This window comes from Vigna umbellata, chromosome 10, assembly GCF_029865625.1.
Source record: "Vigna umbellata cultivar VRB3 chromosome 10, Vumbellata_1.0, whole genome shotgun sequence".
Taxonomy (NCBI): Eukaryota; Viridiplantae; Streptophyta; class Magnoliopsida; order Fabales; family Fabaceae; genus Vigna; species Vigna umbellata.
This window is the reverse complement of record NC_142174.1, coordinates 11,224,273-11,248,936: the sequence shown is the minus strand read 5'-3', so window position 1 is coordinate 11,248,936 and position 24,664 is coordinate 11,224,273. Positions and strand designations below refer to the sequence as shown.

The 24,664-nt window shown below is 33.0% G+C and overlaps 1 protein-coding gene across 1 annotated transcript; it reads right to left on the bottom strand.

The window, feature by feature from the left end:
• Positions 1-1,027: 1,027 nt before the first annotated feature.
• Positions 1,028-20,328, bottom strand: LOC124830502 (transcription factor jumonji (jmjC) domain-containing protein). The gene is made up of 33 exons (XM_047304239.2): positions 18,765-20,328; positions 17,417-17,474; positions 16,368-16,490; positions 16,064-16,121; positions 15,837-15,973; positions 13,711-13,872; positions 13,540-13,626; positions 12,515-12,688; positions 12,124-12,276; positions 11,837-12,028; positions 11,667-11,732; positions 11,452-11,547; positions 10,440-10,526; positions 10,057-10,173; positions 9,765-9,972; positions 9,585-9,649; positions 9,345-9,403; positions 9,119-9,250; positions 8,669-8,819; positions 8,244-8,579; positions 7,506-7,679; positions 6,398-6,459; positions 5,969-6,047; positions 5,316-5,465; positions 5,098-5,231; positions 4,201-4,318; positions 4,025-4,098; positions 2,657-2,801; positions 2,409-2,558; positions 2,154-2,249; positions 1,983-2,078; positions 1,694-1,881; positions 1,028-1,381 (listed from the first exon to the last, which is right to left on the bottom strand). The coding sequence occupies exons 1-33, from the start codon at positions 20,084-20,086 to the stop codon at positions 1,132-1,134; spliced, it is 5,499 nt and encodes a 1,832-aa protein (XP_047160195.2). The 5' UTR covers positions 20,087-20,328; the 3' UTR covers positions 1,028-1,131.
• Between the last annotated feature and the right edge of the window lie 4,336 nt (positions 20,329-24,664).

The window sequence follows — 24,664 nt, the reverse complement described above, 5'->3', positions numbered from 1 at the left end:
TTGTCAGCTATTCTAATATGGGTTTACTATTTACACCACTCTTTTACCTATTTTCACTGCGATTATTTTTCACAAGAATTGTATTATATAAAAATGAATTTCTCTTAACATAGGGCAGGTAAAAAAAAGGAATAATAGAATAAAAAGTAAGATAAAAGTACTGGCATTTTTATCAAGTTTAAAATAATTAAATAATTTTTCGTTACCATAATGACATACTACAGGTTAAGCAACACTAGTAAGAACAAACCAAATAGTAAATCATTAAACTCATTAATTAAAATATCAAACACCAAAATTAGAGAACTCATGCACAGGGATATCCGTTGTCATCTTGTTTTTGTCGTTTATACACAACGTTGCTGGTGGTGTAGGAAACACTTCAAGGGAGTAGGAATGACATTGAAATGGGAAAATTTAGCATGTTATACTAATGAGGTTTTTTGGAAGAATTTAAGGATTCGGATTTGGTAAGGATTTTAACTCTCATTTTTTGTTCCCTTTTTACATTATTTAATTGAAATCAAGTTTGATAAAATATTAAACCTTCTTCAAATATTAAACTCAATTAATAGTGTCAATTTTAGGGAATACAATTATCTGACCCTATATTTTGGATATGAGCAAATAGTTGGTCTCCTGTTAAGAATTAATTTAATAAGTTAGATTAGCCTGAATCTTAAAAACCAATTTTACAAAGATCCAAAATATACATTACAAATGCAATTTCTGATTAGGATCTTTTCGGCAGAAGAATTTAATTACTGTACACAGAAAATTACACCATTATTTCAAAAGTCATCATGACAATTTATGATTAAATAGCAATGTAAAAACCTTATACACTAAGTACATGGGCGTATTAGCTATGTATGCTTTATCTAACTTACCCCATAAAAACTAAGTGAATTCTATCAAATCCTGCCTAATTTTGTCAGCTGTATAAAAACTAATGGTTCCTACGTTAATTCACGCCCATCTTTATCCTATTAAGTCCAGTCTTCAAATCCAATGCAGAACCGGAAACTAAAAATGAAATTTTCACATTAAGATGGATTAAAAATGACCTAGATGACACCATAAAAATCAATTGAATCAATTTAATGATCAATGATTGTGTACCATGTTCAACTATCTTTGTATGCAAATAAATGGAGAAAGACTTCGAAGTTCAACACGTTTCTTAGCTGCTCTTCTGAAAGGCTTTCGATTTTGCCACCTTAGACATTCTATCCCACTCGGATACCAACGTTCACTATCTTGATCCCTGGTAGCGAACGTATTGCAAGTGAGGTTGGGTGCGTCTCTCTTCTGTTTCTTTCTAGGGTTTGAATGCCTGGGAGAAGGGGTCTTTGGCTCCTCAAATTTACCACTAGTTAATCTGTAAAGCATGACAGATAATCACTAAAAATACCCAAAAGAATTGCAAAAATAATAGCCTCTAGCAGAAATACATGACAGAACCATTCTTCCAGACACTCAACCAGCTGGAACTTAACAAAGTTTATTAAGTAATGTTCCTAATTTCTATGATGATGCAACAACTTGTGTTTTTCTGCTGATAAAATGGAGTTGGCAACTAATAATCTTTTCAAAATGCTTGCTAGAAAATAATATTTTAAAAATTTCAAGCAACCACAGTGAAAATAAAACTACTCTCAAACTAATTTGGAGACGAATAAAATAAACAGACCTGTCATGGTTTGGAGGTAATCCTTCCGTACATGGGGTACACGCGGGACAAATGTAGACCTCTCTTGTGCATGGCAATTTCATGCAATCGAAGTGATACCACTCATTACAACGACAACATGCAATCATCCTTTCTGGATCAAAGGGCTTTCGACAAATACAATAAAGCATGCATCGTGCCCTTAACAACTATTGTCAACAGAAAAAATACTTGATTATAATCTCAACAAATTCTTGCCAAAATAAAAATGTCTCAACTTTAACAAATAAAGAAATGACTGATCTCTTACTCTTAGTTCCTCATTCGCATCAACAGGCAACTTTTCACCTTCCACTATAAGTTCAAGAACTTTATCAAGGCCGAGTGCCCCATAATCCGATGCCACCTGTTCATATTTAAAATTAAAAGTCAGCTAGAGTAATAAAGTACAGAGAAGAATCACCAAAGGAAAAAGAATAACCTTTTTGGCTAGTTCTGTCCACTGCAAACCTAAGCTATTCACATTTGAAATTTTCAACATATAGTGATCTTCAGGTGATATGCCCATAGCCAGTCCCTATCATGCACTCGGACATTTCAGTACGTTTAAAATTGTTTATATTGGCAAGACATTTTATAAAAGCAGAAAAGTGAACGAGTACTGATAAAAAAAGGGGGCATCTTGGTTTTTCAATGAATGCCAAAAAACAATATAAACCAAGGCAACAGCAGATACCTCCTTCAGATGCTTCTGAATACGCTGGACAGTGGGCTTTGGTACACCATTTAATATTCTATTGACTTGAGCTTTCCACAAGAATTTTGCCAAAGTAAGCTCAAGATCACAAGTATCGTGCTGATCATAGACAACAGCCACGTTGCTAGCCTGTATTAATAAGAGAAACCAACTCAATTGTAACAACCATGTTCCAGTTAAGTGAAATAATACAAGAACTAGATAAAAATAAATAAATAAATACATGCCTTTACAACAGTGGCCAATTTTTCAGAGATTATGCAAATATCTTGATCAACATGAGCTGATGCAAGGATTACAATTTCTTTCAAGAAAGATTTGCATTGAAGGGCTTTCTCAACAAGTTGACTCAAAACATCTCTTTCATCAATCCTACACATACAATAGACAAATTACAAGTTAATAAAAAACTTACAGTGAGGATTGTCAAAGGTAGAGAAAACAAGAGGTACGTGATGGAATCCATGTGTCGAAACTGCACACCACACCTGAATTATCTAGACCAAAAAAATAAACAAATACCCTTATCCTAATCACTGTATACATGATTTTGTTGGTATATACAACGAACCTAGACTCTACAAATTTTCCACCATAGATGAAGGTCCAAGACTCTTATAGAACACCACCTCCTAAAAAATGCAGAAAATAAGAGAGAAAGAAAGAAACTATAGAAATATATGTAGTTTTCTTAGAGTGACAGTTTGCAGAGTCATTCTAAAAAGAATCCAAAATCAACTTTCTATATTACATATTTCTGCTTTAAATTTTTTTAAAAAAGTGTACAACAAAAAATATTAAAATTATCATTGGGTATCCCACATACGTCTGAACTCTCTGCTCACACTGCATGCAACTTAGCCAATAAATAATTCCAGTTCTGCCAGGATCCAATCCTTACCATTTTCCAGCATCTGCAGACAGAACCAACCCTTTAAACCCCCCTCCCTTCCCCACAAGTATGATACCTCACACCAACAGACACCTAAACAAAAATATCTAATTATACTCTAAAACAACCATAATTCCTTCTTCCCATAAAATACAGTAGCATTAATGTTTATGTACCAAAACTAAAATACATTATAGCACAAGTATTTCTGCTTGACTTAAAACGTGACTTTACCTAATGTTTTTGCCAGTCTTAGCATGTTACAGTTAAATTAAGGGATCATGAAAAGAAAAACTGAAATTATCCAAAGCAAATCTTGAGCAAAAATGGTGAAACTATCAGGGCAAAGTGTAGAAAAGAGTTTTCCAAAAACTATAACGCATCCATGTCTAGTTTGGAAAGGTAGATTTTTTATGCTGGTAGCTTTTACATAAGAACTACAAAATTTGTTTGATGGCGTGTTTTCAGGGAGTTGCTACAAGTGATTTCAGAATCAAGCTAGGAGACACTTTACAAGCAATTTTTGCCTAAAAATTCCTTTCTTTTAAATTGTATCCATTCAAGTGTTAATGTCTATATTGTATACACACAAAATATCAGCATTTGAAAATTCAATTTTTCCAAACAGGGACATTTGAAAATAACTGCATTTGAGTAAAAATGAATATTATTTAAGAAAAATATTTAATGTGAACCACATTACCATAAACAAAAATTTTCGGCCTCAGACATGAGTTCAGTAAGAACTTTCAGTTCAACACGTTTCTTCTTAAACCTCTGCATAAAGAAAAAGAATAGCTGTACAAATGAGTTTCTGAAAGAACGAGACACAAACACACGGACACTAGCTGACTCCTGCTAAACGAAACAATATCCTACCAGTAGAGCACCTCCATTCTGATAACGGAATTCACCCCTTAGAATTTCACAATATGGGCACTGGTAGTTTTCAATGGCCACGTCTTTTTCTGTTAGTCCAACACATTGTGCATGATAGCTGTCCATATGAAACATATCGATGCACCAAACAAATTAATCAATGTATTTCTTAATAATGAAAGAAATTAATAGAAGTATGGAAACAACAAATTTTTCAGGCTGAATGACAATTATTCCCGTAATCAGAAAAGCAACGTTGTACAGAGTATATCTTGAGTGTTTGACCGAACCAGTGATGAAAGAGAGGAAGATCTTGTTGGGATGACAATAGGGTAGGTTAAATTGGACACACCAGTTCCATATTTTTTTGGAACATGGCAATGGAATTGTAACCCAAGGTCACAGGTGATGGTAAAAGGTAAATTCTGATGCCATGTTGAAAATCTGTGGTTTTAGGTAAAGAGTAAGAAAGGCAAATGAATAAGAATGAAACACTAATTGATATTAACTAAAAAGTATTACAGTGTGTTGATTGATATGTACATAAAACCTATAGCATGAACCCGTATATATACTAATCGTAATAGTAGCTAGTTAGGGGAACAAATTCTAGAGGATAATCTTAAGATATGATGAGATATTTCCTTATTTATTAATACTAATCCACTTACATGAAGATTATAAGCCATGAAAAATGTTACTTATATAACAAATAGTAAAACAATTTGTAAAATGAAGAAAGACAAATTTGAAACGTTATTGATGCTATGGAGAGTAATAGACACAAAACTTGACACTGTACATTTTATTGTACGAATTTGTTGTGTGTATATGAAGTCTCATAAGCTATTGCCTGACTATGGAACTCCTATTTTTAGAAAACAAGAAGTACTTTACCAGTCCATACAAGTGGAACAAGTAAGAAATTCCTGATCTTCAGAATCATCAAAGCAGCAGATACATTGGTTTGGTTCCTTCATATCTTGCAATTTGTCGTACATAAGCAATGATCTATCTAGAGTCTGTCCCATCTGAAAATATAAAGCAATGTCCTGAGTATGTGATACGTGATATGCAAATGGATCATGCAAAAGAAAATATGGTTAAATCAAAACCTTCTCCAATGCATGAAGTAGCGAATTTTCATTTTTCACTGAAGCTCCTAGTTTATCCATGCACGTTTTCTTCCAATTTTCCACCTTCTTAACTTCAGATAAAACCAAATCCAGTTCACAGCAACCAAAGGCAATGGTATCTCCATACTCCTGGAGGTAAGTAATGTCAGTGCTATGCAAGTGAACACTGATATGTGAAGTCATAAATAAAATAAAACAAACTGGTAAAGGCTCCCCAACTAGCTTGAAAGCTTTCAGATTTCCAATAATAATATTCAAAAGTAGTGAACAAATAAGCTTGGTAATCTATGCAAACTAAGAATATACACATAATGAAATTAAATTGAAAGAAAATGCTTGATGGGAAAGGTGCTGCAAAATATAATGTACAAGCTACAAAGGAAATAGAAAACAAACCTTAAGGCTTAAAGTAAATCTACAAATAGAAAAAAATGAAGAAAGTAAACAAATCCGCATACAATTTGTCTAAAAGACAAGGAATATCCTGACCAAAGTGATCAGTACTTTTTTACGAACAATACAGAAGCTTAGATGCAAAAATAGAGAATCATAGTTTTGTAGTGGCGCCTAAGTCAATCAGTTGATCAATAATCACATATAAAGGCCACCCGCTACACGTCCAGAAAATTTACCTTGAGCTGCAATATTGAAGACCAAGACCGCTCTCTAAAACTTAGACCAAAAAATTGGCACACTTGCTCTTGCCACATCCTAAACAGAAATAAAATACAATTAAGAATATAAAAACATTTTAACAAAATAATTGGAAGCAACAGTCTCCATCCACTCCATCCCAGTGTTTTAAGTGATTAAGAAATATATTATTTACCGAGATGATGCACAATAGGAGACAGACATGGTTCAAAAAGTAGTATTGAAAGGTAGAGTCAAATTGAAAATGACAATAACAACAATCAAGCTTATAAAAGAATTCAGAAGTGCAAAACTAATTGAAACATTTATGAAAAGGGAAGAAAATAAAAATTACAAGAATAAAACAGAAACAAATCAAATTAACATAAAGGATAATCTGGATTCTACAACAAACAAATTAGACTTACTTATGTTTTCCAACGGCATCTTCAAGTTGAATATTTACTGCTGTAAAGGTCATATTAATTGTCTGCAGAAAAAAGTTGTAGATGTAAGCTGTATGAGGCAAAACAACTTTTCCCAACCACTGTAAGAAAAAGCTTGAACGTTTTCACCCCAACTTTTCTCTCTCCAAAGTTCCATAAATCAATGTCTTTAATAAATCAGAAAATTGTTAATGATTCACAAAAAAAATGAGATCATAAATTTAATGAAATAATTAAAAACATACACAAATATAAAATTAGTTGAGATAACAACCACTTTATTTTATATGGGAAAAGACACCATGCAACAATGCAAAACTACAGCCTGGGGAAGGATAAAACAAAAGGCAGTGAAACCAGAAGGAAGTAAAAAGTATTGTGAATACAACACAAAGTTGTTCAGTCTCTATGTATCAGTAATAGGAAGGAAACCCTTTGAAACAGTCATGCACATAACAGCGCTCAATCCAATTCAACAGCATGTAAGAACAAACATTTTAGTTTTGAAGATGTGACTATGAGAGTATTGTGATCCAACAAAATATATCAATGTACCAAAACCGAACACAGCATGAAATTTAGCCTTTTTATTAAAAATATTAGAGAGAAGTAAAACCAGGAAGAGAATATGATATTCCCAGAACAGGAGTTGAAAAACAACTAAAAGAAAGATTCAAGTGTACACCAAATGCTGTCAAGTCTCCGCTTATCAAAAATGGAAATTCCCCTGAACCAATAATGCGCAAGATACCAGAGACAAAAGTATGTCCCAGAGATAAAATCTGTGAAACCCCAACATACGGTGTCTGATTGTAAGCATGATTCAAAAACCAACCTAAAAACTAAAACCACATTTTCTCTTTTGACATAGTTTCACAACCTCTGTACTATTTCCTTTTACTTATAAAATAATGGTTAAATACCATAAAAGATACTCTGTTAATTTCACTCAAGTTCTTTTCCTTTTCAATTATATATAAATGCCCGCACAAACAAGAATGTGGCCACTTTATTTAATAAATCAAACAAAACAATAATCACTCATCAAAATAACAAAATACACAAAGCAGAAAATTTCATAACCTATTACCTGATAATCAGTAAGAATAGCTTGTATCTCAGTCAACTTGGATCTTCTAGAATTGTAAGGACCAGAAATCGCCTCTAATGCCTTCCTAAGCCATTCAAGCCCACCTATTAATAGTTTCAACAGAGCCCCAGAAATAGAGGAATGAGAAAGACCTTCCGCAACCTCCAAAACGTCCTACATGATTAGCAATCATCTCTAATCAACAACAAAGGAAATTCAACAAGATTAATTCTTAGCTAGCCCCATTAAAAAGGCCATGTTCTTTACCCGGAACAGTTGGCAAACACCTGATCTTATATCCCAAATCAAGTTTTATTTATGCCCATGCAAAGAAAAGGTTAGAAGATTGACAAAGACGGTGAACAAAATTATTAAGCAATGAACCATGTAAAAGAAAAACGAGATTGCAGTCAGCAGTAACACACTAAAAGTTTCATGTGTAGTTCAATAGGAATAAGAAAATAATCAAATATGATACCAACTTTGAAAGGCATCTAGATGAACGAACTCAAAATAAAGTGTCAAGAGATCAAGTTAATACCATGTTCTTAATAGCCAGTCAAAAATAAACCAAATTTGGTGGACAGTTAGGCATGGAGGCAGGGTATATTTGGCATAAGCATGTATATGTTCAAGGCAGCAGTCAAACACTAAAAGGATGGAGTAAGAAACCATACGTTTTTGCATTTGTAAAATGCATGACTATAACATAAATTGTCACTAGAGATAAATAGTAACCTCTAAAGAAGGAGAGCAATTGGAGAAAGACAAGGCCCTTTTGCACCACTGCAGCGTAGAACAAGATGCTTGGAGTTTTGAAATCTCACTAAAGTCAAAACCCAGTGATATACCCGATGCTATGGTGGATTGGATTCTTACAATCAAATCTTCCATGTTACACATTAAACCACTGTCTACTTCATGCAGAGAGTTATCCAGTTCAAATAAGCACCGGGCATCATCTAGTACAGAACATGCTTCATACTCCCATGTTCTGCAGTTTTTCAAAACCAATTCAAGCATTCCTCTTTCTTCAAATGATACTTTAAGATGCTTCGATTGAGATACCAACATCTAAAAGTAGATGATCAAATTGTCATATTCATAATGGTCATGTTTTCAGCAAACTTAAGGCAACAAAACAAACAGAATAAAACAAGCACCTGTAAGTCCTCAACTTTCTGCATAGAATCAGAAGTTTGCATAGAAGAGACGAAATATGGTTTTGAATTCTTTAACCAGGAACTAGCTTCTGATAATGCATCCTTGACATCTTTAAGTGAAGGAAGAATAACAAATATGTTCTCTGAAGCTCTATAAAAGGAAGATCAAAAACAAATTTATCATTACCCAAAATAATTGTTATAAATAGGATAAAATCTTAATGCTATTAGTAGGGTACATTTATTCTCTTTCCTAGTTCCCCTACTCCCCTATTTCTATTAATAGGTTTAGTCATTTAGCCTATAAAACTTCTATTACATACACAATGAATATACTAAGTTCCTTTTTTTCAAGTTCTCTTCAAGTATATTCTTGTTGAAGCTATAAACATAAAACATCTCCAGCTGCCGATAAAATAAATAAATAAAACATATCCAGCATTGTTGAACCTGATCATGTCCTCAAAGTCCGAAATAGGAGCCCCATGTGAAAGCATCTCTCTAGCCCTTTCCTCCCAAGGAATGGCAACAGTAAGCATGCAAGATAGATTGACAAATTGTTTCTCTTGCTCAATTTGAAGCCTGAAGAATGAATAACAAGCAAATGGTTGAAACTACAAAAAATAAAAACCTAATGATGTGCCAGTTCAGATGACGAAAGGGCATTTAAAATTACATGGTGGCTTCCTTCAACAGTTTCTGGACGAATTCCAAAGGCATCTTAAAATCATGCGCCTGTACCAATTTCACAGTATTTCAATCAGTTTTCACAGATTAAACAACTGCCTGAGCCTTTAACATGGCAAAGTTGATTAGCCCCTGAATACTAAGAAATCTTCTACTTTTTCATATTAAAAAAAAGCAAGGAGAGAAATGAGAAAACAGTATTAGAATGGTTAAATATAATATAACTTGCCTTCACAGCCTTTTCCCGACACTTAGCCTTCTTCAGCTCAACCTCAACCAATGGCAACTCATCAACTGAGAAATATAAGTCAAACCTTGAGGCAGTGTAAACTAACAAGAAAATCAATAAATGCATGGGTCTCGAAAATGAAAATCTTAACCCATATAACGCAGCAACATTCCCTAATACCTTGAATTTTCAAAGATAAACCTGCTTCCAAAATACTATTCAATTTATCAACTGCATCATGCTGATCTTCTTGCATATGAACTCTCCCTAAAACATCATTACAGTGGGAAACCCATGAAACAGTATCCGAATGGTGTTGCCTTAGAATCTTGAGTTCTGGTACATCAACTGCAAAATTTTCCCATTCCTTAAGCAGCAAACTAACATTCTGCAAGGTTCCTTAGTCAATAAAGATATGCCTTTTAACCATCATAGAAAACAAAAAGAGATGACAAAGATTCAAAATGTAAACCTTGAGATTCATAGGTCCTTCTAACATATCATGACATTGAGCACTACAAGATTCAGCTTCATTTAGTAGATTCTGAAGCACATCTATCTCCGGGAGTTGAACTTGAAGATCCCAAAACTATTGAAAGCATGAATTTCATATTATTTTGTCAGTAACTTGAGTAATGCACACGTGTTGTGTCTGTGTATGACGTATATTACTCACATAAACGTGAAACACCTAATTTAAAAATGAATGATTTATCCACATGATTAGATTTAGTAAATATAATAGTTCAGTACATACGTAACAACACTTCTATTCCTCTGTTATTGATAACTGCTACACATGAACAAGGCTTGAGAAATAAACAAAGCCTGTGCAGTTTCCAGAGTTCTTATTACCTCTGCTTTTAGTTTATAAAAAACATCAACATGTAGTGCAGCAGGGTGTCTTGCTGAGATGCAGTTTCTGACTCTATCCAGCCATGCCTAACGAGCCTCAAAAAAATAGTGTTAGCATCATGAAAAATTAAACACTGCATAAATCAACAAGACCCTGCAGTACAGCAAAAGTGTACAGTAGCTCAAGCACAAAATTGGGGTAGTTAAGAACATGAGCCAATCTTCGAACCTGGGATAGAGACGGACTCGCAAATAAAGCAAGAAATGAATAAAAATCAGGTGAACACTTTCCACAACAACTATTAGCTCTCCATATTTTGAAGATAAAAATATTTTAAATTTGTGTTTAGTACACGGTATTTTTAAGGTTTACTCACATTTAAAGATTAGATGGTAATGTTGATCATTTTTGTCTTTTTGTTTTTTCATTTTGCCAGTTATGTTGTTTGTGGAAGTGATTTCTTCCTTCTAAACATAATTTTACTTTTCTAAACAGCCAGCATTTAATTCAGGCTCAAAATTTGAAGCCCAAACCCATTTTGCCACCTCATATTGGCATGAGGAGTTTTGCTGAAATCCCAAATCAGTTTGGTGGGCTTGAGTTAGGCTCTAATCCAAAACTGAGAGTCACTAACTGTGAATTACCCAATAGAGACTCAATCACTGCCATTTTCATACCATCAGGATGAACAAGGCACAACGGTCTTGGTAGTCTCACCTTACTAGTAAAGGGCTATGGAACTTCCAGATTATTTTCACCATGAGAAAAAACTGAACCAGCAGAGCAGTGATAACTTTTCAGATCAGATTCGATTCTGGGAGGGAGAGATGGATTCTTATTTAAGTTTTGACAAACACATTCTGATAAAAAAAAAATATCTACAAAGATCCGTAACTATGTAAATAAGAAAATGCACTTTGGAGAGAAAAAAGAGTTTCAAATATAAACAGTATAAAAGAAAGATAAAGCGTAGAAAATATGTGCCAAACTATTATGTAAGGAAACATCTACCTTGGTTGAAGAAATTTTTCCTTCCAATTTCTTATTTTCTTTCACGTAGATGGGTAAGCCACAAGCTTTGGAGTGTAAAAGTTCCAACTCAGACATCTGCAAAACATAATTTTAGTCAAATTATAATTAGCAAGAACATAAATTGTTACCAGATATAAGTGTTACCAATATAAAGTTATGAAGGAAACACGAGTGATGAGTCTAGAAAAAAGTACATTTAAACACATTGACAAAGCAGTATCAATCTCCTGTACAAACAACCTTGCTTCCTCTGCATACTCCTGCATCCATATAAATTAAACAAGAAAAAAGGCAGAAAAAGGCAATTACAAAAGGCAGAAAAACCCAATTACCAAAGGCATTAACAGTTTGTTAAGAAAAGCACCTTCAGTTTAGGATAACAAGGCTCATTGCAAGGTGCAGGACTAACTTTCAGCAACTCATCAACGGATTCTAAATGAACTTTCTTTACACTAGTGTCTCGATGACACAACCATAACTCAATTTTTGTTACACAGTCTCTTATCCCTTCTGCCCATTCCTGAGCTTGAAGCAAATTCCTTACCATGTCTCGAACCTACATTCCGAAAAGAAGCAGAACTAACTAAGTCAAGTACATCACGGTGTGCACATACAACAAAATTTAAAAAGCAATAAATAGATAGAACTCACAGAATCCATCTCAGAACCAGCCCAAAGAAATTGTTCAGCTTTCCTCAGTGCAGTAACAAATGCATCTTGCAAAAAGACATTTTGAAGAATAGTACTAGATTGCAGTAGCCACTCTGTAGCAAGTTGAGCAAAAGTAATGGAGCCACCTTTTACCTACACATATACCAGGAGTCTCAGTATTTTTTCTTAAATCACAAATGTATACATAACAATACAAGCACTACGTTAGCTAATTTAATTAAAAAATTAAACATTACCACTTACAGAAGAGCAGCAGTCAGATATAGAAATGAAGACACCATATATTTTTATTGCAGAAAGATAAGTATATCCAAATATTAGAATTTAGAAATTTTGGAGGCTTAAAAAAATATGTATTTGTATATATGACCTTTTTGGTCAAAGCACTGAGACATGAAGGCTGCCTTTTCACACTTCTACACTCAGCTTTGCCCTCAGAAGTATATTTGTCCATAGAATAGGCCAAGTCATACAATTCTGCAAGTGAATGACGATAGAGAAGACGCAATTTAACAGTTTTGCACTCACAAAGGTGTTCCCAGTGCTGCAAGAAAAAACTAAATTCAGTAATAATAAAAAGGCACCCAAGGGAACAAACCAATCAAACCCAAGAAACCTGAATCTGTCAAGTGACTCCTGACCACAATAATATCAACAATACAAATATTTTTCTATCACCTATAAAGCCTAATCCTACTTGGCACATGAATGGATTGGGAATTTTAAGCATGTCTGTGTGCATTAAATCCTGATCACTTTAAAAGAACAAACAATCACCGGGTACAAAGGCAGTGCTACCTTTTCCTAGAAAAAAACACACACACACACAGAGAGAGAGAGAGAGAGAGAGAGAAGAAAAGATGGAGAGAAATAAACACCATAGGAAGATACCAGACACGTAATACATAAATTCATAATCAACAAACCAACTTATGCAAACCAAGAAATAATAGTGATCCATATATATATATATATCTGTCATGCAACAATACAATTTTCCATTTATCCCTAACAGCAGAAACAGAATTGCATAGTACAGTCTACTTATTCTCACTTCCAAAAGACAAAAACAGACAACCCATATGCTTTTCCAGGGACAGGCTGGTTTTCTGATGCATTCACACTTCTCATAGGGCAGAATATTGAGAGAACTCACTTAACTTGAGTGGCTATCTTAAGAACTTAAAAAAATCTGTTGGGTACATTCAATCTTAGGTTGAAACAAATAAGTATAATTCAGCTATGAAAATGGATACTACATACATTCTGGGGGCTGGTAACACTTTTTTTATTTTGCTTTGACATTGATGCAATGGTGGAAGATGAATTGATGGCAACTACATATTTACATTATTTGATCATCAATAAATCAATAGCTCAACCTTGTGCGTTTACCTCCAGACAAACAAAAGCCGATGGCCTGCAACCACATACAACAGCAGAGAGATAGAGATATTGCTGGCATATGATACATGCTGGATCCTATAAAGCACACCAGTAAACACAATCAGAAAATATCAAAGCCATGAGTTATCATTTATATTACCATTGGTAAAAAAATCATACTTCTTCGGTTCCCACAAATTGGGGACATTTTCGAGGAGCCATACGAGAAGACTTAATAATACCAGTTTTCCAAAGTTTCTCTCTTCGAGATTTTTCTTTAACTGATATTCTCAACAATTCGTTCTTCAAATAAGAAGACACCCTGCCGTCAACTTCACCAAACTAAAAATGATGACAATCAACACGCAAGAGAGTACGCAAGATTAGTCAAGAACTAAACATTTTTTATCTGAAAAACTTTAGAGCACTTTTAGATTTAAAACAGAATGATAATAAATCTTCCTAAATAAGAAAATCTAGAAACAACATAAACAAGTCAAAACAATCCATCACAACTTTACATCAAATACCAGTTCAGACATTGCAGGATATTAGGAGACAGCCATCGCAGTTTACAAAAGCATGGCCTACCCCCTTCCCCCAAAAAGGGTACACAATACTTTCTTTCTGTCATCAGTTGCAGTCAAAATATAACAATGAACAATATGGCATCATCAATTCATGTATCCCACCCCACATGGCAACAAAAGCTTAGTTTTTATTGTTATTGTTATATAATAAAAACACAAGTCAAGACTAGTTTACTCAGTTACACAGTAATGTAAATTGTGACCTTACTCGCAAGACTGCACAATCAATCATACGACTTTCTCATGCCTTGGCATCTTAATCACACTCTCTCACACAGTTGGATGGGATCAGCAGCGTAGAACGGTTTTTTTGAAAATCTGAGAAACCCAACCCATTTCAGTTGACCCATCAGATTAAGGCCCTGGCCTCATTCATTCCAGTATTAATCTTCACCTTTTTTTCTACTCCTCTGCACACAACAGTACCAAACCCCCTCCTTGGTCCTTCTGCTTCTAGATTCAACACTCGATTCATTTGCTAGTGGGTTCCACTACTCCTAATTTCAGTTTGGTTTCTTTAATGTTTGAGAACTTGATTAAATTTTCTGCTCTCTGCTGGGTTCCACTCATTCTCTAATATGTTTTGCAGTTTATAATGACTATTAAGTGGGAAATGAACTGCTAGGGAAGGCAACGAGGGTTCAGGTGCGACTAGAGTTGAAAGCAGATCAGTGAGTGTTGTTGAGGGGATTCTAGATTTGGAACTGTTGGTGTGACTTGTAAGTTTGTGGCTCTGAGAAATTCAAAGTTATTTTGCCTTATATCTCTTCATTTATCAGTACATGTGTTTAAACATAATTTTGTATTTTAGTTAGGATGATCCATGTTACACTTGCACAATCCACAAGAATAGTGATCCATGTACTTTGTTTGCTAGACTTGAATTACAAATTGCATACCTCCAAAATTAGGGGCTGATTGGTTTGTTTCCTTGTTTTCAATTAAGTTTATATTTTCCCTTATTGTAAAAATTGCAACCATGTTTTCATTCTATTCCTTGTTCACAAAACTTTAAGACCAAATAGTGAAAACTAACAATTCCTTCATAAAGTTTTTGAAAAAATAAATAAGAGGAAAAAATGTTGCCTTCTAGGCACTGTGGTTTGACAAAAACATTTTCTATTTTTACTTTAATTACAATAAAGTTGTGTTTTTACTTGGTTACCTTTTTAAAGTTGGAATAGATATAAGTGAGAAAAAAAAACTGCAACCATGTTTTCATTCTACTCCTTGTTCACAAAACTTTAAGACCAAATAGTGAAAACTAACAATTCCTTCATAAAGTTTTTGAAAAAATAAATAAGAGGAAAAAATGTTGCATTTTAGGCACTGTGGTTTGATAAAAACATTTTCTATTTTTACTTTAATTACAATAAAATGGTGTTTTTACTTGGTTACCTTTTTAAAGTTGGAATAGATATAAGTGAAAAAAAAAACTTTTCCTTATTTTCAATGCTTCCTGTTTCTCAAAAGTTTGTACAGTAAACAACTTTTCATTGATTGCACAGGATATAGAAAACGTTTTATTATTCAAACTTTTGAAAAAATGAAAACAAGAAAATGTTTCCTCAAACCAAATGCCTCTTGGTAATCATAGTGAAAACATATAAACTGAAAATGTAAACAAGAAAATAAACCAAACACCCTATTAGATTTTAACCTCATCAACAAATTATTACATTAACTAATGTAACAAAGTCATAACAATGTGCAAACCTGGGCTACTACACAAAGAAGCTCCTCGTGAGATAAGACAGCAGTTTTGTGATACCGCTGATAGAGATCAGCTCCAAAAGCACCATGTGGTAGCCAGTCAGCAGGAGCAAAATTGACTGCCTCTGCACAATTTAAACCTGAGAACACAAACAAATACAAAGTATGACACACTTCAGATTATATTTAAGATTGCAATTTTGGATGAAGACAAAAATAAAATTGCATACCAAGATTGAAACCTCCATGGTAAGACCTGGGGAAGGTAATAACGAAATTCCCAGGCTCCTGGAAAACATCAAATGAAAAGAAACATGTCAAAGATCAAATATATATAAATATAAAGAAATGACAAGCAAACAGCCGTATTCATTTACTGGAAACATACATGGAGGGACACTAAGTGTAAGTGAATATTAAGTGTAAAAGAACTTCAACTGCAACCCACAATGTTCCACCTAATCAAATTATAAGCATTATTGTGCATTACTTATTTACTTGGATATTATATATCTTAAACCCCATAAATGATACCTGAAGTATACTGTAGACAGGAACTCCATTTTCTTGCAATACAGATGGGTTCAGCATAGTAACAAGCTGAAAAAGTAGATCAGGTTGTGCATCAAAAAGATCAGGAAGACTGCTTCTCATCACCTACAAGGAAGTGGATCATTTTACTGTCATTGCCAATGAATTTCTTAAAATTAACAAATTATGAAATGTTTGGATTGTTGGGTTGTAGGGAAAGGAGGGGAGGATTTATGTTTTAATATTGAATTTTCAAATGAGAGTGATAAAATGTCTTTGAAAACTGGTGACGGATGATTCAAAGATTACATGACTATATCTCACTTGAAAAATGTTCAAAATTTTAAATAAAATACTAATTCAAATTGAAATATTAACGACTCCTAAAAATGACTCCATCTAAAAATACTTTTAGAGAACCACTAACTTAAGTGAACTACACTATATATATACTATCAAAGATAAATAAAAAAAAATCAAATTTTAGATTTCAATGTGGGAAATTTAACACATGTTTAGCAGCTTACACTTCTCATAACCATATTTTATATCACAGGATACCACTACATAAAATCTTGACAATAGTTGCCCGAATAAGTGATCTCATTTCATGACTAATAGTTGCTTATACAATTGACAACTCAATTTAGACGTAAGGAAAAGGAGAGCAGTTTTATGGTTATCTTTGTATCCAGTATCGAATAGCACAATTATAACGAATCAGAAGAATCCTTTTAAACTACTCCCCTCTTCATAAATTCTATTCATAAAAAAATACACTTCTTTGTCAAACACACACACCCCATGTCCACCCACAATTACAGTGTGCATTCAAGTGTTTGTGTGCGAAGAAACTGGAAAATAAACACAGGTAAACAAATGGGCTGCAATAGCAAGTATGACAATAAATTTTCTGTTGCAAATTTTAATCCTCCACAGGTGCAGGGTTGGAAGAAGCAGCAGAAAAAAACGAGGCAATTAGATCACTCTTTTTAAAGAAAATATCAAAATGTAAAAATAATGCATAGATATAACAAGGACCCAAGACCTACCTTCTCAAAAGCACTGGATTGACTACCAGGCACACTGTACCAGCACTTTGCCTCTCCCCTAGAACAAAATAGAAATCAGAACTGAATTGTGGCGGGGGGCACATAACACTCATGAAACCAAATATATATTCAAAAAAAATTAAAGATCATAAAAACATTGCAAATATTGGCAGTTGAGGTTCCATGACACAGAAAAACCGCACAAATGCAGAAAGAAAAGCAGATTAAACAAAATGCAAAATTCATGAATTCTTTGAAGTACAAGAAAAATTGTGAGCCAAATTTAAGTCTTCGGCAAAATAAGGCCACAGGTTAAGTACACCAGAGATTTCCAGCTTTCCAAAAGAAAAAAAAAATGTCAGTCCAAAATTGTTACAATTTCACACTTTTATGTAGAAGTCACACAAAAATTTAAACAATAAACATGTTTCGGCATGAGGAGAAAATTTGAAACAAAAACTCATTTGACAATTATAGAAAACTTTCGTTCTTCCTTTTTTGAACTAAACATCCATGTTAATTGAATGTAGTAATTTTATGATTAAATTTGTTTGGAGTGGTGATGGGTGGGTCAATTGTAAACAATTAGCTTTCCGGATGTGAATTGTATCCAAAATTTCAAGTTAAATATGCAGTTTTATTGAGTCACTGCCAAGCCAAACATGCTATAAGATTATTTACAATCCTATTGCCACAAAAAATTTGGCAGCTTGACGTTAAATTTTCTGTATGCAATAAGCGGTGCTCAGAGAAAGTATGAATGAAGGAATTGTTCTATGCTTAGGTAGAAAATTTGGAAGAATGTAACTAGTTTTTGTTAAAAGACTCTGTCTGGAACTAGCATGGAACGCCCGAAGCACTTCTGTAATTCTGCTGATCACATACATATTTAGCTAGGAAAGCTTTTGTGTTCTCAAACGGAGAATAATAACAAGCCACTAGGATTGAGCTAGTTGTTAGAGGTTTGGATAATTTGCCTCAGTTCACAAGTTCAAACCTCCATGATTCCTTTCATAGTATTCTTGCTATTGGATTGAACCAACAAGTTTATGTGGAACATCAAAGTGCACATCATTAGTAACAAGTTTGCTACAGTTAAATTTTCCCTAATACAACCAAATCTTGTTCTTGTGATCATGTTATGATTCATTGAACATGTTAGGTTCATTCAACATGGCCATAAATTATCCTATTAGCATACATGAAAAAAACACATAACTCCTGAAAGAAAGGGTTCTGTTTTATTGAAACAAACAAGAATTGATGGCTTGGCGCTGTTATGATATATATTACAAAAAAAGAAGATAATTGTACAAGATCAGCACAAATAAATAAAAGTAAGGCATACCAGTGTAGATAATTCATTGAGTAAAAGCAGTGATCCTCAAAATGCCAGCAAAAGGATGAGAATAGCATCCCAATATATAGCCAGGGTACCATGACACCGGTGATATTGTGATGAACAGCTCGGAGCATTGAACCTTTCAACTTAGGCAGGTTATTAAGATTCCACGGGTTAGTTGAGTATTCTTCCCATAATTTGTCATCAATTGATTCTGGTTTTTTATCAGCTACACGTGGAAAACCACTCCCGTAAACAGATGTATCCAAGTCATTTCCATACATAACCTCAACCTCACCAACCAAACCCTCCACAATATCCCAAAATTTTTTCTCTATTTGCACCCTTGAAACAGGCCCTGATCCAAACCATCTCCTCCTTGACAGATCCGCTTTCCGTCTAAAAGCTTCCAATGAATAGTGCTTCCCAGGCACAAAACCAAAGCTGTCCCGATCAGAATTCAAGCAGTTGAAACAATACCAATTACCCATTGGAATTTGCTTCAACGGTGGGGAAAGACAATATGTATGCCATCCCTTATCACACCTGTCACACAAAAGCATCAGTTCCCCATGCAGACCACTTTTACATTGCTCACAAATCTGATCATGATCTTCTCCTTGCACTTTACTATCCTTCCGTTTTAAACAATCAACACTCTTGTGAATCCTCTTTGACACCAAAGGTTTCACCCCACAATCACTCTTGTGCTCCTCATACAAGCTTGTCTTACAACTCTGGTCTGTCCCTTGATTCATCTGGTTATAAAATTTCTCGTAATCATACAAGTGTTCACGGTACAACTGACACAAAACATGCTTAGCACAATCCGAAATCTTGCCACTGGACCTCACAAACCGTGCAACATCCCCCCATTTCTTCCCATCAACAACCTTATCATAACCACCATACCGCTTCACGGCATTGAATAGCTTACACAAGTCCAGCTCCGCCCCCTCGAACACAACCCTTTTCCTGGACTTCTTACTACACTGATCCTTCAAAAACCTAGAGTACTCCAAGTCAAAGGTCTTGGAGTCACACGAAGCAGGGCGAGCCTGGAGCTTGTGAATGGCCTGAGTCTTGGTAGGAAAAGTGAAAGCGTCTAGATCCAAAGCAAAAGGGGGTTTCCAACTCTTCGGAGGCACAATCTTACAAATTCCATAAGGCTCAGCCTCAGGTCTAATCTTATAAATATACTCCAAAGGATCCTTGAATTCATCCTCAGTAGGGTAATACACAGGCCCTGCAGGTATAGTTGAGGATGCTACACTCAAACTAGGTCCTACCACACCTTTCTCCACAGCTCTAGGTTTTCCCTTCCCCATCTATTCTATCACCACCGCCAACCAATTCATCAATGCCAACACTTCAAAGATAACTAACTAACTAACTCGTTAAACGCCAAGTAATAGCAGCAGCAGAGAGAGGTTGCAGTTTAGTTTACCTTTTGCCCAAGCGCAGTGGCAGTGACAGTAGCAGCAGCAATAGCAGCGCAATGAAGACAGGAAGATGCAGTGGAGTCTTGTCCCGTGTACAGTGCCTTTGATTTGGTTTCGACTGCTATTAAATTAATTAATAATATATAGCTCCTCTCTACTCTGCCGTATCTCACGGGAAGACTTCTTTCCAAAGATAACTCGTCATCCAGATACTTTGGTTCGTTTGCTTGGGTTAGGTTAGGTTCACGTTGACTCGGGCCCAATCTTCTTCTGGACTCAACACAACTCTCTTTCACAGTTTGCTTCCTGCACCCCCATCGTTACAATATTTGTTAAGTTTCATTTCCTACTTGTACATTAATTTTCTTTTCTCGCATTAAAATGGATAATCCTCACGTGTATATATTTCTGTGCCACGTTTTTATTTCTTCATTAACTTGTCCACCTTTTAACTTTATTTCTTAAATTGGTTTTTTTTTCATGTTTTAGCTTTTTTTTTTAAACATGTGTTCAAAATCCTATACACACTTTTATATTTTTCTTTTTTTTACAAATACATTTTAAATTTCTAAATTTTATTATTTATATTATTTTATTTAAATTCACCGAATGAATTCTTCGATTTTTGAAAAGCAATTGTAAAACCACCAACAGAATAATATTGATTATTTTAATTTATTTCCAATATAATTTGTAATAAATAGATAAGCCAATTTCAACGTAAATCCTTAAAGATTGAGAAATTTAACGGATAGTAGTTATATCTCTAATGTTAAAAGTTAAGGAACTTAATTAAACACTTTATTAATAAGTTTTAATGGAATGTACCATGTGTAAGATTTTTGAGTAATGGTACCATGACACATTTTTACATTCATTTGACATTAAATTCAAAAATAAAATAATCATAAAAGTGAGTTTTGTATTTTTTTCAATAAGAAATAGAAATAAATAAGGGTAATATCAAATTAATATGAAAATTTTAGGTGTGTTAAAATGTGTATATATATATATATATATATATATATATATATATATATATATATATATATATATATATATATATATATATATATATATATATATATATATATATATATATATATATATATATATAACTTTATTAAGGAATGTGACATAATGACTCAATTTGCTCAAATGATAATTTTCCATTTCGGAGAGTACACCTAGAGATAACAATGGGTCGAGTTGGACACAGATAGTATCTACTCGCAACTCGACCCCAAAAAAAAATTTATCTGTTATGTAACCCGCTACCCACACAGATACTCGCTTAAAAAATATCTGCGGATATTTTAAAACATGCGGATATTCACGGATACCTGCAAATATTTAAATAAAATTACAAAAACATATATAAAATATAACAGAAACTAAGTTAAATATAAATTAAAATTTAATTTATATTAAAATAAAATTTAAATAAAATTACAAAAACATATATTTTATAAATTATTATAAAATATTTTATAAATTATTAAAATAAAATTTAAATAAAATTACAAAAACATATATAAAATATAACAGAAACTAAGTTAAATATAAATTAAAATTTAATTTTAAGTAAATTTAACCTTATAAAATATAAATTAATTTTAATTAAATTTAACTTAATAAAATATAAATTAAATTTTTATCTTTATTTTTTGCGGGTAGCAGATATCCGCGGGTATTGATAGTATAATATCCGTACTCGATCTATTTATAAGGGGGTACTAAAATATGCGCGAGTATTAATTATCCATCACGAATTCTATTCAGAAATATGGTGTGAATTTTTTTGTCATCCTGAATACAAGGACTCTCTTTTTTATTTGATTTTATTCATTTGGTTATCTTTATAAATATTTTGAATTTTATTTTCAACTAATTTTAAACTATCTTTTTCTTAATTGGCATACTTAATTTGTACAATGATTCATCTCTTCCAATCTATCGCTTTTAATTTATTTTTAAATTAAACTTCAATGTTTTAAAAAATATTAATAGCTACAAAAATACTCTTTTATTGTAAATCTTATACATTAAACATTTATGTCGTGCAACAAGTTAAAATAACGTACATAAAAATTAGTTGCGTATCAAACTTTCATAAATAATATAAATTTTATAAGGTTTTGTTGTTTAACACGAATAATTTTTTAACAACATTAAAATGAATAGGTTTTAATGAATAAAAAATATAACAATTATAAAATTTAACATGGAAAATTGAAACACAAAAGTTGAATTGTTTTATTTAAATAAATTATTTTAAATGTAATTGAAAGAGACTAAGGCTGTCTTTGGATTTGAAGATGAATTTGTGAGAATAAATTTGAGAGGAAAAATAGGTGAATGTGAAATTGTTTAAATTAAAAGAAAGTGAAAAGATTTAAGAAGAAAGTTGATCAAAATTAATAAATAACGTGAGAAATTTTACAGATTAAAAAAATATTTTAATTGAAAAAAAAATTATTATTATTTTATTGTTATTAAAATATAAATAAAATTTAAAAATAAAATTATTTAACTTTTTGGTAGTAAATATTTTCTGTGTTGAAGAAAAAGTTAAAAACAAAAGAAAGTTTTGATTTCAGTGAGCTTTTTGTCCCTATCGATTACTTTCTCCATGAATGGTAAATATGTGCATTTCCGGCAAATATTTTATTATATTAAATTATGAGAAAATTTCTTCTCCTTGATTGAAAGGGCCTCCCTCGCTAAGGTTGTCGTTTCCATCCATCCCTCAGGTTCGTGTCGTCGTTCTCGTGTTCTCTTTTCCACTATCTTTTCTATTATAAATTTGCTTTATATTATTGGTTTCTTCTACTTTATTGACATCTTAAATTATCTTTTATCGTATCAGATTTACCTTTTGTTTTTCAATATATCTTCCTACTTTATTGGCACTGACCCTTTATTGTGGCAGCTTCTATTATTGAAAGCCGATTAGGTTTATTATTCTCTTGGACAAGTTATCAACACTTGCAACTTTAAAATTGACATACATACATATATATATATATATATATATATATATATATATATATATATATATATATATATATATATATATATATATATATATATATACATACACCAATAAGGACCGGATATCGTACGGAAGGACATACACGTCACCACCAAGCGGACCGGTCGCCCATATCAGTGTATGGGACCCAGGAAACTACCCTTCTACTTATTGTTGGAAAGGGTTAGGCATGACAGGACGTCCGCCCATGTGTCCTAAATCGAGACTCGCCCTAACCCGGCCGCCTAGGCCGTGGACGGCCGGCCATGTCATTAGTCATTTCCGACAATAAGTAGAAGGGTAGTTTTCCGGGTCCCATACGCTGATATGGGCGACCGGTCCACTTGGTAGTGACGTGTATGCTCTTCCGTACGGCGTCCGGTCCCTACTGGTACAACTTCAATTGCTGCTTCTACCTAAATTGTCTTTACTGATGTCTTGTTAGAATCTTGTTCTCCTGTTTCCTAAATTATGTATAAATAGGTATAATAGTTAAATATAATCAAGTATTATATAATAAGATATTATGTAATATATTGGAGATATATAGAATCGGATAATAAATTATTATATTTAGATATTTATATCTTCAAAAGTATGTACAAACAAAAATTAAATGTAAAACAAAAATTGAGAACTAAAATAAAGAGTCATTTTTAGGAATAGAATTGCCGTTTAACACTTGTTTAACAAAAATTGAGAACTAAAATAAAGTTATTAACCTGTGTGATTGGATAGGTAAGACTAGTGATATTTTAAGTTAACGTGATTGTTTCAAGACACTTGCTGGGAAAAAATACCTAGATTCGTGACAGTTATATAAGGTTATGTGGTGTGGTGTGCGTTCATGAAGAAAGGAAATGCAGTATAGGTTGGTTGATTTGATTTGATTTTCAATTTTATAAGGGAGTTTTAAATTCCAAAAAATAATACATCAATTAGCTTTAAAGATGTTATCTTAATTTATATTAATAAAAAAAATAATAAAAGCATTGGATGATAGAAGAAAAGCATTACACGATAAAAGGAAAAACATTAGACAATAGAAGCGAAAACATTAGACAATATACGAAAAAAAACATTATCTTATTATATTTTTGTATGTGAAAGAAGACAGCCTACAACCTATTGCACACGAAAAATGGAAAAAAAGATAGCTATAAAATAGAAAAGAACTCAACACCTAAAGAACGTTTTCTGTTTAACTAGACTTCACATGGCTATACCACCAACACACCCAAAAAGCTCATCTTCGTATCGAATAATAAAACTTACGAAGAACGAAACATAATAAAACTATTATAAAAATGAAAAATTAATTTAACAGTAATTATCACAACTTGATAAATCTTTTACATGTACAACAAACACGATTCTAAATAATTTTGTGTCATTAAAGAGTTTTGTAATTTTTTCAAAAATACTATTTA

Coding starts and splice junctions, on each gene's coding strand:
- LOC124830502 (XM_047304239.2), bottom strand. CDS start 20,086: ATGGGGAAGGGAAAACCTAGAGCTGTGGAGAAAGGTGTGGTAGGACCT. Junction 8,580..8,668: donor AGAAAGTTGAGGACTTACAG/GTGCTTGTTTTA, acceptor ATCTACTTTTAG/ATGTTGGTATCTCAATCGAA. Junction 6,048..6,397: donor GATGCCGTTGGAAAACATAA/GTAAGTCTAATT, acceptor ATTTCTGTTTAG/GATGTGGCAAGAGCAAGTGT.